The sequence below is a fragment of the Sebastes umbrosus genome, chromosome 4, assembly GCF_015220745.1.
Source record: "Sebastes umbrosus isolate fSebUmb1 chromosome 4, fSebUmb1.pri, whole genome shotgun sequence".
NCBI lineage: Eukaryota > Metazoa > Chordata > Actinopteri > Perciformes > Sebastidae > Sebastes > Sebastes umbrosus.
In genome coordinates, this window is record NC_051272.1 from 38085619 (window position 1) to 38100437 (window position 14819).

At 42.7% G+C, this 14819-nt stretch overlaps 3 protein-coding genes across 3 annotated transcripts in view; 2 read left to right on the plus strand and 1 right to left on the minus strand.

Moving 5' to 3' along the window:
* The window catches only part of LOC119486724, a 1187645-nt gene that overhangs the window by 1085625 nt on the left and 87201 nt on the right, over nucleotides 1-14819 (plus strand). The window lies entirely within an intron of this gene.
* Nucleotides 591-11643, minus strand: fnbp4 (formin binding protein 4). The gene is made up of 18 exons (XM_037767647.1): nucleotides 11502-11643; nucleotides 11116-11199; nucleotides 10491-10568; nucleotides 10276-10394; nucleotides 8987-9161; nucleotides 8394-8541; nucleotides 7416-7515; nucleotides 6969-7316; nucleotides 6653-6845; nucleotides 5386-5525; nucleotides 5195-5299; nucleotides 4784-4917; nucleotides 3632-3801; nucleotides 3163-3464; nucleotides 2925-3042; nucleotides 1663-1856; nucleotides 1280-1437; nucleotides 591-1144 (listed from the first exon to the last, which is right to left on the minus strand). Exons 2-18 carry the CDS (start codon nucleotides 11117-11119, stop codon nucleotides 1054-1056), a joined length of 2577 nt encoding a protein of 858 aa, XP_037623575.1. The 5' UTR covers nucleotides 11120-11199; nucleotides 11502-11643; the 3' UTR covers nucleotides 591-1053.
* Nucleotides 11214-14174, plus strand: bscl2 (BSCL2 lipid droplet biogenesis associated, seipin). Its single transcript, XM_037767692.1, has one exon. It carries the CDS (start codon nucleotides 11527-11529, stop codon nucleotides 12787-12789), a length of 1263 nt encoding a protein of 420 aa, XP_037623620.1. The 5' UTR covers nucleotides 11214-11526; the 3' UTR covers nucleotides 12790-14174.

Below are 14819 nucleotides of genomic sequence, written 5' to 3' on the forward strand. Positions count from 1 at the left end.
ATAATACAAAAGACCTGAAACTCTAACTTTTCACAAACTTTTAATACATCCATGGGTGTTACACCGAAATCTGCGACCGCAGTGCCAGCAACTCATGAGGTCGCCATTTCTGATGGCTATCGTCAGAATATGTGACCGCATTGTACCTATCTATTGCTTCTCTTTTAGAGTTGTGCGAATATATCTTTAAATTAAAAATATTAAAGTACATTTGTTTTTAACAATTTCGTCTGTTGTTTTCTTTCACGTATTTGCTTCATTTAGTACACAGGTACAGTCACATTTTCTGACGACAGCTGTCAGAAATGGTGACCTCATGTGTTGCTGGCTCTCTGCGGTCACAGGTTTTGGTGTAACACCGGCATATGTTAAATAAAACTGATAACTGATGAAACTATTGATAAAACTGCAGTCCAACAGTGCTGTGCATGAGATTAATTTGCCATAAGGATTACTCGCCATTTTAGCTACTATTGATACTCATAAAAATAAATAAATACAAGTGAGCAGTCTATTAAAATCTTTGTTTTTAAGCCATAATAAAAAATACATAGCATATAAAAGACAAACAAAACAAAACCAAAAACAGGTGGCTTTGGAAAAACTGTTTAATAACTTTTTACAAAATGTACAAGTTCAGCGACCCGCTCTCCCCTTCCAAAAACATGGCTTATCCCATTATACATTATATGTACACAGTTGTAAAAATGCTCAATAAAATAGACAATCCCTCCAAACAAACTGTGGTGGTCATCTATGACGTGGGGTCTATACAAATGGTTATGAAGTATTTCTGAATACCTCAAGACTTTTTGGCACATTTACAATAGTGGCTACAAAAACAAGAAAAGGACATTCAAACCCCTCTGGTCAGTGGCCTGCCATGTATGGGCCTCTAATGTCTCCATCATGAACAAGTCAAATGGTAAAGAAAGTCCATAGATCATTAAACAAAACTTTAGGAAGGATGACCTTATAGTAATGGTTGGAGTGGATTTAAAAAAAAAAAAAAAAAAAAACGTTGACTGGGCGATGTATGACCCAAGTCGGATGTTACGTGTTATTTGTCGTCTTCCGTTTCTTCAGTCGGTCCCGCCAGTTATCAGGAAGCGACTCAAAGTTGGCATTCTTTGAAGCTTTTCCTCTGTAGAATCAAAACAGTTAGTTAAGAGTTACCAAGATGTTAACATATCAGAAGAACTCAATGAAATAATTTAGCTACATCCTTATACCATCATCAGAACTATTAAAAAAAAAGTATATTCAAACATAAACATACGTCGAGAGCTGCTGATGCTTCCAGTCCTCGATACTCTTCTTGTTAAGCTGATCTCTATCCTCGTCACTGGAGCTGCTCTTCTCTTCTTCATCCAACTCCTTCTGGATGCTCTGCCACTTCTTCACCAGAGAAGGCATTTTGATCTTACTCTTCTTTGACTACAGAGACATAGGAAGAGAAAACATACACGGCAGGTTCTTTTCAATGTCATATTTAAGCATTGGATTAGACTTCAGAAAAATCCAAGCAAAGAAAATCAATCCAGAAGATTTACAATGGAAAAAAGACAATACTGAACATTATTAGTATTAAAACTTTGTTTTTCCTAACTTATCTACTGCCTCCTTTGACACTTGATGTCAAATGTTAACTCCAATACTAACCTTATCCTTTTTCACTTTCTTGGTCTTGTCTGTCGGCAGAACTTTAGCTCCAGGAGGTTCAAGGGGCGGCTGGGACGGTGGCAGCGGTGGTTGAGGGGGTAGAGCCGGGATAGGTGGGAGAGGAGGTTCACAAGGGACCAAAGGAGCAGGAACAGTTGGCACGCCCCAGTAGGCAGTTGCAGTCATCAGAGGAGCTGCACAAAGAGAAACCATTATTGGGTAAACACTTGAAAGTAATACAATTATTATTTTGAAATACCACCCCTGACTCAAGCACTGTCTTAGTGAGGTGTTACACTCAAGACACACAGCCCGCATGAGCAGCGCGGGAGGGCTGCCTCGCTGAACTGCTGCGTGTCTCATGCGTGTGACGTCCACACCAGTAGCGTTTCTGCTTCAGCGCTGCTGCTGTCAGCCCTTTCTTTCTACATAGTCTGCCTTTCATAATGGCTTTCAATTCATTATAAATGTAACTTATATTAATTTTAGACAGAAAAAAGTGGAGAAGTATGTGTTCATTTTTACATAATCGTAATAATCCACAATTAAAGGCTGGTACTTTATTCATTCATGGAGCCATGCCAGTCACTGCATTTTCTACAACACTGTCCTGTAAATATTTCAGAATAAAAAACTCATATTGACAAATGAAGGAATTCTGTCCACAGACAAAAAAAAACTGCTTGAGGGCTTTTATTTTGAAATGGAAGCCGTAAGTGTTGATTTAAAAATAAATCTTCACTTTTTTTCATGTCCGTATCATATTCTACTGATATTCTACTGTTGCTGGTATGATGTCAATATACTGTCAAAACATCACTTTCACTGTCTGTTGTTGCTGCTGTGAACAGCGCACAGCTTGTGGTAAAAAATAGGCAAGACCTCGAATCTCTAGAAGAGACGCAGCTGACACGCAGCTGAGCCGCACCTGAGCTGCGCTGCTCACGCAGGCAGTGTGGCTGCTCTGACCTGCTAACATGGACACCGAAATAAAAAGCAAGAGGTTCTGAAATGCAGACGCGCTGCTCACGCAGCGGTCTGGCCCAGCCGTTACACTGATGTGCCTTTACTTAGTATAAACATACTTTTGGCAAATCATGCCTTATTTGTATGACTGTTAGCCGTTGCTCCTTCTTTCCCTGTGAAGGTTCAGTGTTTAGGGTGGCTCTAGTCTTGTTTCAGGGGATGTGTAATAATTCTGTTCACACAGATAATCTAATACATAATGTAACAGCAGATGTTGTGTAGTGATATTGTTTTACCTGCACTGAAAGCTGGCTGGGTGTAGAGAATGGCACTGCTGCCAATAGTGATGGCTTTACTCAGCTGACTGGCTTTACGTTTCTGACCCTTCCCAAAGGGGCCCGACAAATCCACAATCTGTGTGTGACAAGAAATATAACAAAAGTTAAGTCCTCTTTTAATCTGAATTTACACATGCAGCATTATCAGGTACGATATTCACAGGAGTTCACTAAAGAAACTTGAATGCTCCCATACCTTCATGCTAGCGGTGCCTGGAGGTAAAGGAGGCCTCCCACTGCCATCTTCCTCCGTTCCAGGGGCTGGAGGCTCCCCGTCGTTATCATCGTCCATCTCCATCTCCACCTCCATGATCTCTTCATCGCTGTCGGGAGGGGGAGGAGGTGGAGGGGGCGAGTCTGGCGGGAGAGGCGGAGGCGGGGGGTGGTTGGAAGGCGGCGGTGGGCTGTCAGGAAGAGGAGGTTGAAGTGGGGACCAGAGAGATGATGCACCGGGCTGAGGAGGTGCTGGTGGGGCAGCGGGGGTTAACGTAGAAGATCCTGTAAAAACAGTAATAACATGGGGTGTTAGTGATGATAGGATTTTGTCACATGCATTCATTATGTTCAATAGGAAACAGGACTTACAAGAATATCAATACACTATTTATTGTTCTGAAGTCACTTAAGAAGACACCGAGGAGCAGCAACAGTAGAAATGGACTGACCTGTGACACCACCAGCAGATGCAGACAATGTTTTGGTGTCCCCTTGACTAGAAGTCTGTGTCTGGGTACCTTGGCTGCCTTTCGGGTCCTCCTCCTTGTCGTCCTCTTTTGGGAAATCCCACTGGGAGGCACTGGTCCGGTCGTTCACATAGAAATACCGCCTGTGCTCTCTAAAGAGTGGGACAACAGAGATAGAAGGCAAGAGTCTCAACGGCTGGCCTGGCAACTGGCTGAGTGGCATGATACCCTGGGACAGTGGGGCAAGGGAGTGGACATAATGGCCACAGTAGGGGGCAGGAGTGTTGGTATGGACAGCGACTTTAGCCGTCCAAAAGAAGGGCCCGATTAGAGTATGGTTATGGATGTGGATAGGGAACCCACCTTGCTCTCAAAAACAAAGAAAGCAAAATAAATCATCTCTAGGTCCTGAAAGTAGCATTCAGCAGCTCACACCATGGTTGTCACATTTGTTCCGTTTTAGACAACCATTCCCTCCCAGACACAGGAAGACACCCGAGAGGAAGCACCATCATAATCATCAATAAGCTTAGGTCAGAAAATAACAAGCACACAGTCAACTTTGACATCAGATAGAACAAAATAAAAAACAGGAAGACATATGAAATAGAGTAGGTCTGACCTGCTGGATCCCGTCATTGCTCCATCTTCACCTTTTATTTGATGTGCGACACTCCTCGCTTCCAGGGCATCACTCTGTCTGCATTGCATTCTGGGTGTTGGAGTCCTGTAAAGTGCAAAGCTCTCCCACGCAACCAAACTTCCTACAATACACCCCCCCCCCACAAATTTTCCACTGACTGGACCCATAACCAGTCTACAAATGCCCTCACAACAAGGGCTTAAGAGTCTGTGCTATGGGACAGGGAGTTCTGTCTCATATTTAACAGGAAGCAGGTTGGCCCAGAGTGGATGCTCCCGTTATCTGTATGTGCAAGGCAGTGCCAGGATTGCATCACAGAAACCTGCAGAGTCTGTTTCTGGCATGTATTTTGATCCTCTCAGACTGGTTAAGCTTCTCCCCCAAGTCATGTAACAAAGTCTGCAACCTCGGCACTGAGAAGGGCGAAGTCACACGGTAAGTTTTTTGGGGGACGAGGGAGTTTAGAGATGTGAAAGGTAAGGAGCGCGTACCTGTCCCAGTGGCAGGACCAGCCTTTAGGAGTGGCGTTAAGTTCGTAATATTTTATGTGTTCGGCAGCTTCCTGAAGCCTGCGGCGAAGATAGACCCCATTCAGAGCGCCTTCCCTCCAGTCAGCGATCCGAGTCTGGGGGGGGGGGACAAAAACAGGAGACAAGAGTGAGAAGAAGCCCAGAAAGTAGAGGTAAAGGGAAATGAAGACATAATAGATGAGTAACATGGAAGAGTAATTACATTGAGGTTCCAGAATGACACCTTGTGATGGATTATTATGAGAATTTTAAATATTAAGTATTACCACACGGCCATGTGCAAAATGATATGAAACTAAATTAAGCGTTAAATATTTTAAAAGTCGCACTGGGATATCTACAACTGGAGAACCTGAACCATTATCCTCTCACCTCAGTTTGTAGCAGAAGAAACTGAAAGTTTGAGATGGCCTTCTTGTTTATCCCCAGGAATTCCATCTTGCTGGTTAAGGTGTTGGCCAGTTCTCCAATCTGAAACTACATTTATTTTCAGCATTAAAAAACATGCCTCAAAAGAGATTGTCACAATTATTATGGTTAGTAAACGGTAACATTGTTGTTACCTTGAGCTCAGGCGTTTCTACTTTAAGCTCTGGTGTTTCCACCTCTTCTTTCACAACAGGTTTTGTAACCGTTTTCTCCTCAGGATTGTCCGTTTCCTTGTCTTCTCCTTCTGCAACACCCTCCAGGACTTTAGGAAGTGCTACAAGACACAAAAGAGGCATTAAAGTATGCAGGGAGTTTTGACTAAAACATTTAATAAGTGCTATATTTATTAGGGGTGTAACGATTTTTATAACGATACGATACGTATCACTTTCCATGGTTCCGATATGATTCAAGGACGATATTTGGCTCATTTAGAGCGATACGATACAACTCAATGACTTGAAATCAATACAGTAACTTTTTTTGCCAATAATTCAGTCAGTGTGAAATAAATATGTGATACTGGACAGAGCAGGTCAGGATTCCTCAAAGTCTTTCTAGTAAGGGAATCAGGGATAAATTAATTATGGATATAAACAAGTAAACAATGATTAATGGCAAATACATACAGCTTTTATTAGAAAATAATAAAAAGTGCAACTGCAGGACCTGCTGCTTCAGTTCTCAAGATACAAGGCAGTGCAATATTTAACAGAAAATATAATAAACCAACTTCTATTCAAGTTAAATGAGCAGTGGTTTAACCTGCTGCTTCTGTCCTCATTTTCAATATAAACGGTAGATCAATAATATTTAACAAAACATAAAGTGCATGGTGTCTCAGTAGGTGCGTGGACAGATTGGTCATGTTGTATTTTATCTGGCCTTTTTCATACTCTGCAAACAGCGAGCGATTTATCAATGACCTCTCCCTTTTTGCAAAAGCCAAAATGTTTCCACACACTGGACCTCAAACGCGACTTGAAAATCTCTCGCTCGTCAGTCATGCTTCGTTTTGTTGTCGTCTTTCTGAGATGCGCAGCTGGCTCATGACGATGATGTTATTCACAGGGAGAGTGAACCGGAGTAACGTTGAATATTTCTTAAGTATTAAAAGTGCTAATACATACATCCATATAACGTTTGTCGTGCTTAAATACAAGGTACAAATCTTAGTATCAATACAACACATTATTTACCTTGCAAATCGATTTTAGATCGATATACGTCCCCCGTGAAGAACAACTTGCTGAGTACCTATCGATGTAGTTGGATTGTAGCAATATAAATTGATACATCAATGTAGTAGATGAATCGTTACACCCCTAATAGTTACGCATTTTCGCACACTCCTGTCATGCATTGCACCCTCCAGTAGCATATGTAATTATTTGGACTCACTCGTCTCTGCGTTATCCGGTAGGTCGGAGCCTCTGCTGTTGGAGTCGGGGCTGGGAGCAGAGGGGAAAGCTGTCTTCCATCGGTTTTTCTTCAGTAAAAGGCCACGAGAACCAGAGGCTTCTTGGCTTGTCTCAGAACAAGGACTGGAACCCCCTGCGCTCCCATCACCCTCCTCCAGCGCCCGGAGCTCAGCCTAAGAGCCAGACAACAGGGTTAGAGCTAGAACTGACAATATTATAGATTTTGAAATACTACTGCTGCACACTAAAAAATACCTTTATGATAATTCCTGCCAGTAATCAAACCTCAAACCCACCTTTTTCCTCTCCAGGGCCAGTTCCAGCTCCATTGTGTCTTCCTCCGTCTCCTCCTCAGCATCCGAGTTGTCTCCCGACTGCTTCTTGGTGCCAGGATCTTTCTGGACAGGGGGGGCTGGGGGGTCAGGGTCCGACAGGGGGGTAGAGGGGGATCCTGCAGGGCGAACACCTTCTCCGTCAGAATCTAAACTGTTCTCAGTCTCATCCAAGCCTTTAATCAGTCTTTTTCTCCATTTGTCTTCTGCTTCTTTCACTTCAGAAGGGATCAGAGGACCAAGCAGAGACGCAGCCACTCCACGGCGCTCCTCCTCTTCACTTGTGAGGCCAACGACACTCTCAATTACCTCCTTTTAGACAAAACAAGAGAGGGTGACATATCAAAAGTCTGAATAAAAGTCCTTAAACACCACAGAATCAAGTCTGTGTTTGACTTAAATGAGACTTGCCTTCACTTTGGTCTCTTTGACTGATGGCGGGGCTGCAGCAGATGTGTTTTCCTTGATGGGATAAGCTGCATGCGCTGTGCCGTTGCCATTGACACTAGCGCTACAAAAGAAAAATACAAAATTAGGGATGTCAATCAATTAAAAATATGTAATCGCAATTTATCGCATGATAGTCCATAGTTAAGCATGATTAATTGCAAATGAATCACACATTTTTTTTATCTGTTCAAAATTAACCTTGAAGGGAGATTAGTCAAGTATTTAATACTCTTATCAACATGGGAGTGGACAAATATGCTGCTTTATACAAATGTATGTATATATTTATTATTGGAAATCAATTACCAACACAAAACAATGACAGATATTGTCCAGAAACCCTCACAGGTACTGCATTTAGCAGAAAACAATATGCTCCAATCATAACATAGCAAACTGCAGCCCAACTGACAACAACAGCTGTCAGTGTGTCAGTGTGCTGACTTGACTATGACTTGCCCCAAACTGCATGTGATTATCATAAAGTGGGCATGTCTGTAAAGGGGAGACTCATGGGTACCCATAGAACCCATTTTCAGGTCAAGGGACCCCTTTGAAAATGGACATTCCAGTTTTTCCTCGCCAAAATTTAGAGCAAGTTCGGAGCGTTATTTAACCTCCTTTGCAACAAGCTAGTATGACATGGTTGGTACCGATGGATTCCTCAGGTTTTTCTAGTTTCATATGATGCCCCACTAAAAACTGCGAGTTGCGTTAATGTGTTAAAGAAATGAGTGGCGTTAAAACAAATTTGCGTTGACGCGTTATTATCACGTTAACTTTGACAGCCGTATACTAAATACATCATGCACAGCTGAATTTCTGTACTGGAGACAAAACCAGAACATGTGAAAAGAATTGTACTTCAGATCATGTAGGTACAGCGAGTTTATCTTCACAAAGTTGTGTTAAAACTGTCTCTCTGTCAGTTTTTCCTACCTGTTGGCATTCTTCCCCAGGCTTTGCACCTGATCAGCTAGATAGTGTGGCAGCTCCCAGGACACCTCATTGGTCAGAGTGTTCCAGTAGTAGTAGCAGCCAGAGCTCTCCTCCCATACCTCCTGCCAGTCTCCCATCTCTACATCCACTGCAAAAAAACACATACATGAGATGCTTCGACCGAAATCGCAGCAGATTTTAGGTGATATATTGTACATAATTTCATTTCATTCACATATCTGGAGGTCAGAGGTCAAGGGAACCCTTTGAAAATGGCTATGCCAGTTTTTCCTCGCTAAAATTTAGCACAAGTGTGGAGCGTTATTTAACCACCGTCATGACAAGCTAGTATGACATGGTTGGTAACAATTATAGTTTCATATGATTCCAGTATCTAAAAACCTAAAAATCACAAGTTGTGTTCAAGAAATTAGTAGCGTTAAAACAAATTTGTATTAAGGCGTTATCTTTGACAGCCCTAATAAAAATAAATACTGCTTCATTAGGTTATGAAAACAACTATAATTAATATGAAATGGCTGTTAAAGTACAGTACTAGAACACTTGATCTTAAATACAGCACAGACTGTTACCTCCAGCAAGTGAGTACTGAGTATTGTACTCAAACTCTGTGCTTTGTTGGTTCTGGTTTTCACTGCCGGCTGGCTGCTGACTATTAACCTCAGGTCTGGGCGGGGTGGTCGTTGGAACCGAAGGATGAGATGCGGCATCATCTGAACCTGGCTGGGTGGTGATTGCATCAATTTCCTGTGGTGAGAAAAATGGCAACAGGAACTTATATTTTTGACAAAACTATGTTTTCAGCCCTTAGAATGAAGCACACTCTTCTAAGCACTGGTCTTTGCTTAAATGATGTGGTTTATTAATGAAAAGCTAGGCCCAGGCTAGAAACCTACACAACATGTATTCCACATCTGAAAAGCCAAAACCTGTAGTCTACTTTGCCACCTATAATTATCCACAGTGGATAATACCCATAGATTGAATTACAATCTCTCCTATCTAGTGCTGCAACTAATGATTATTTTTATTGTACATTAATCTGTGGAGTATTTTCTTGATTAATCAATTAGTTATTTGGTCTATAAAATGTAAAAAAAAAATTTTAAAAAATGGTGACGTAGATGATGTCCTCAAATGTCTTGTTTGTCCACAACTCAAAGATATTCAGTTTACTATCATAGAGGAGTGAAGAAACCAGAAAATATTCACATTTAAGAAGCTGGAATCAGAAAATGTTGACTTTTTTTCTAAAATACAAACCGATTATCAAAATAGTTGGTGATTATTTAAATAGTTGACAACTAATCAATTAATTGTTGCAGCTCTACTCTCAGATCACAACTACACACTGTGCGGTCCAATTACTCATCTTTCCTTGAGATATTCCTTTAAAAAGGCACTTTGTAGAATTTTCATCTTTTCAAACCTGCTGTCCTCTCACTTAGTCAAACGATATGATGGACAGAGAAACTCAACTCATTCTTTATTTGTTTTGCTGAGTTTTAGGGCGGATCTAGGTACACTCGTTGGATCTACTATTTACACAGAACCGATCCAGGAATGTGCATTTCTGAACAGGTCTGAGTCTGATAAAGGTAAATACCAGTTGGTTCATTATGCACTCAATTACATATAAGACATCTGGGTTAACACATTGTGTTTCTCTCTGTTATGAACTGTGAATGTTATGCAGTAGCCTACAGCCTCAACTGTACCACTAATAGGTGGAACTTCACTTAGAAGTATCAACTTACTGATAATGAAGTTATACATCTTAAAAGAAAGCAGACACTCAACGTAAGCATTGGTCAGACACAAAACAGAGGATTAATCATATTAATCAATTCATTATACTCACAGCCATGAAATTGGCCAGTGTACTATCAATGTCAGCTGGCTTTCCAGTTGAATGCTGAAGAGAGTCTCCAGCATCCTCTTCATCACTGTCCTCATAGGCTCCAAGCAAGGACAAGCCCTCTACGGGTGGAGACAAAACACCTTTAATCAATCAAATGCTCTTCCATTGCCTGAGAAACACAAACAGCTCCACGTACACACACACAGGTACTCTACCTGTGGCCTTCGCTGCGGGGGTCTTCATGTTTGTGAGTCTTTCTCTCACGGATCGTAGTCCATCTCCCTCCTGATCATCTGCAACACACACAGTCAGCCAGGAGTTAGCCAACAGATGAACAGAGGCTACAGCAAGCTAGCTACAAGCTAACGTTAGACACCAGTCTCACACTGATGGAGAGAAGAAGTCAAAGGTAACGGGATTGTGTTCGCTGGGTTGGTTCCGTTTGGGTCTATTGGCCCAGTCATTAGTTAGAAGCTTGTTCTGGCCTGCTCACACAAACCACTAGCACGCTAGCTTAGCACGCTAGCCGATAGTTAGCTTGAATAAAAGAATAGCGCTATGGTTCCCCGGGCTAGCAGCATGTTGCTATCATGTAGCTCTTCTGTGTGCTGGTGTGTCTCTGCTCCACATGTTACAGCTACATACAGCTACATACAGTTAGTGAACCGATGTTGACCAGGTGGGCCCGTTCTGAACAACTCGAGCATCCAGCATCCAGCTAGCCCGTGTGCTAACTGAGAGCCAGTGAGAGGACAGGAAGAATAGCACCGGGTCCTCTCGTGGAGCCCTGCAGCTGAGAGCTGGAGGGCCGTCCTCCGACCGACAGGAAACTTTTCTTACCCATCACTGTGTGTCAGTCTGCGGGCCTGCAGCCTTCCCTGGCGGCGTTGTAGCGTCTCTGCTCGACTCGGCTCTGCTCTGCTGCTTCGTGGTGGCACAAAAGAAGACATCAACTTCCGGTTCCTGTGGTCATGTTTACTGCAGCTGTGTGTGAATGCTAGCTGTGATGCTAACGAGCTCAGACCCGCTCCAAGCAGGTCAGCTAGAAAACTCCACCGTCCGACCGTCAGAAGCCAGGATATACCTTACCTTACCTCCAACTAGCCGGAACTAGCTATCGTTAGCTTAACAACAAGCTGAGTGTGCCATTAGCCAGCTAGCCCAGTGAGTGAGTGTCTAGTGAGTGTAACAGACTGGTCATGGGGGGTGAAGAGAAGCGATCATACCGTGTCGGAGTGAAGCCGCCCACTGATGCATGAACATAAAGACCCACCACGGAGGCAGCAGTCAAAGGGACTGGAAGGAGGACCAACTGCTCAGACCAGGACCAGAAGAAGGTCCGGACCAGACGCGACGATGGGGAGCACGATGGGACCGTCTCTACACTGGCTCCACGACGTGTTAGCTGTGACACTCCTCAAAGCCCGGCGGACTTTATTTCAGGCTGGCATCCTGTTTTGTGTCCTGGTTCTGCTACTGTGGGTGTCCATCTTTCTCTATGGAAGCTTCTATTACTCCTACATGCCCACCGTGAGCTTCTCCACCCCCGTGCACTTCTACTACACTTCTGATTGTGATGCCTCCGAGTCAGTACTTTGCTCATTCCCCACAGCCAACATCTCCTTCATGAAGAATGACAGGGACCAAGTGATGGCTTATGGTCAGCCTTATCGAGTGTCTTTGGAGTTAGAGATGCCAGAGTCTCCAGTCAATGAACAGCTGGGTATGTTCATGGTCAAGATGTCTTGTTACACCAAGGGTGGGAAGACTGTCTCATCAGTGGGCCGATCTACAATGCTGCATTACCGCTCCAGCCTTCTGCAGAGCCTCAGTACTTTACTGTTCTCTCCTTTCTTTCTGACTGGGATGGCCGAGCAGAAGCAGCACATCGAAGTTGAGCTCTTCGCAGACTATAAGACGAATGCTTATCAACCCTCTGTCGGTGCAGTCATTGAGATCCATTCCAGACGAGTGCAGATCTACTCGTCTCAGCTCCGTGTCCACGCTTACTTCACTGGTATACGATATGTTCTGTACAACTTCCCCTTGACATCTGCAGTGATCGGCGTGACCACCAACTTTGCCTTCCTCAGTGCCATCGTGCTGTTCAGCTACCTGCAGTTCATATGGGGCGGGATCTGGCCCCCAGACCAAGTGAGAGTCAGGGTCATGATGGGAGACAACACCCGCATCCAGCAGAGGAGAGAGGAGGCTAGGAAGCGCATGGAGAAGGAGAATTCGCTGAAGGAACTCAGTGTTCCTCAAGTGATCGGATCTGTGAACGAGGCATGTGATTTCCAGGGAAGTGACACGGTGACAGAGCCGGCGTCAAAGAAGCCCTCAGAAATCCCAAAAGCCTCTGGGGCTGATGTGGCAGATACCAAGGAGGAAGAAGGGTCTCATGACTCCTCTCATGAGGAGAAAGATGGCTCAGACGTGTTGGATGGATCCCAGCTGCCTCCCCAGGCTGAGACAACACTCCGACAGAGACCTGGACCGTGGATGAGCCTGTGAACCGCCATGCCACTGCATGCAATTCAAGCACTTCTACTATATGCTCAATGTCGCATCACGCTTCATCAGATTGAACATGCTTTGGCAGATATCGATTGACTCTAGCAAACCCACTACAGATGCATGAGAATATACTGTATGATACCTGTGCTCTTTTAGCTAACAAACCACTGCATATTGTCTTGTGCTGAGAACACTTTACCTCGTTGTAACTTTGACCTCTTCTCATTTCTTTCTGCTTATTGTCTCTAGTCTTATGTTTTGCCATCTTAGTATCGATGATGCCCATTGCAGGAGATACTACATTCCAGCTCTGGCTTGTCCAACAGTATTGCCTAGAGGAATTTGGCATCATCAAGGTGTTAGCCAACATTTTAACACACCCTTTTAAAGTCAGTTGAACCTGCCCATCTTTTACTGCTTCGATGCCTGCAAGGTAGCATTTTTTCAGCCAGGATGCACACATCCTGACAACTCTCCCATGATAATACAAGCAGACAGAGACCAGTTGAAACAGTTGAATCAGTAGACATGATTCTGTTTTTGAATGTAGCTGCAGCATACTTGAAACTGAATCGGAAGTTGGTTGTTGGGTTTCCAAGAATGTTTCACGCCCTTTTAACAGGATACACACAAACAAGCCTCGTGATATTTGAACACAGAGGCTCTCTCAGAGCAATTCGATTTGGAAAATGTGCCCCAAAAAAGGTGTCTTTGTTTTTAATTACTGCCTATAAAACATGTGGGTTCAGCCTGAGGGACTTAAGGAATGTGTTGCATGTATTATACATTTTCATCTTGTTCTGTCTCAGTTTAATGGGTGATTCGTGGCATATTTAGTTATAGCTGCAATACTTTTACAAAGTTGGTGCTCATTCCATCATTCTTTTGTATTCAGTATCTGTTACAGTGCAGTTTAATCACTGCAATTTAATGTTGAGAAAATAGTATTTATTGTGTTTTCATAACAACAAAGCACCAATATATTTTAGATGGGTCTTTTAAGTAATATAAGTCTGTTAATTAAACATGTTTGTATTAACTTTAAGGAATAGTATAAGAAGGATGAGTGAAGTTACTGTTTTGAAATACTGGTTGTTAGAGCAAATACAGTGAATGTGATGCAGGAATTGTTGGAATGAAGCTCAGCCTCCACATATTTAACCTGCACTTCAGGGGAGCTAAGGGTTTCAGCAAGGTTGTGTAAGGGTTTGTGCAAGTTGTGTTGACGTAGGATTCTGTACCAAAGATATTGTTGAATATGATGCACTTATTATTTGTCATCTTGTATTCTGTAATATTGCAAAATGCCCCCGAAGTTATATGAGTAGGTGTTATTTATGTGTTGAGCAAATTAAATAAACGTAGAGCAGTGCACTTCTCTTTCTTTGTCTCTCGTTTGGGTGAAATAATAAAGGGTCAAATAATAAAGCCACTCCAACTATCAAAATATTTTTTGTCTATAAAAAAAATCATAATTTTTGTGTTTCAAAGTAGCAGAAGATTTACATTAAGTCGCCCAATTAGACTGTTATCAGGCCATTCATTAGGCGTTATCAGTCACTATAAGCAGCATAGATGTGGGTAAATATCGGCCGACTACGTTGCAAAAGTTAAAGTGTAACTTCAAAGCAACACGTCCGAACATGTAAAACTGATTGAAACAGCACCTTTTTAACACAAACAAAAAGACTGCTTTAGGTTTAGGCAACAAAACTACATCTTCTTTAGGTTTGGGCAAAAAAAACAGTTAAGTTTTGGGAGAAACATTGTGTTTTGTCTTAAAATAAATACCAACTCAAAGACAACTACACATTGTTGGTTTCACATGGGATGCAAATTCCGGTCTCCTGGGTGAAAGCCCTGTGTTTTGACCATTTAAATAGATGATAAAACCTATTAGTGGGTGTAGCAGGCCCCTATTGACACACATCTATGGGGCTTATAGCGACTGATAACGCCTATTTAATAGCCTGAACAGTCTAATCGGCTGAGTTTGTGTTATCATTGTGTACTACTGTATATGAGAT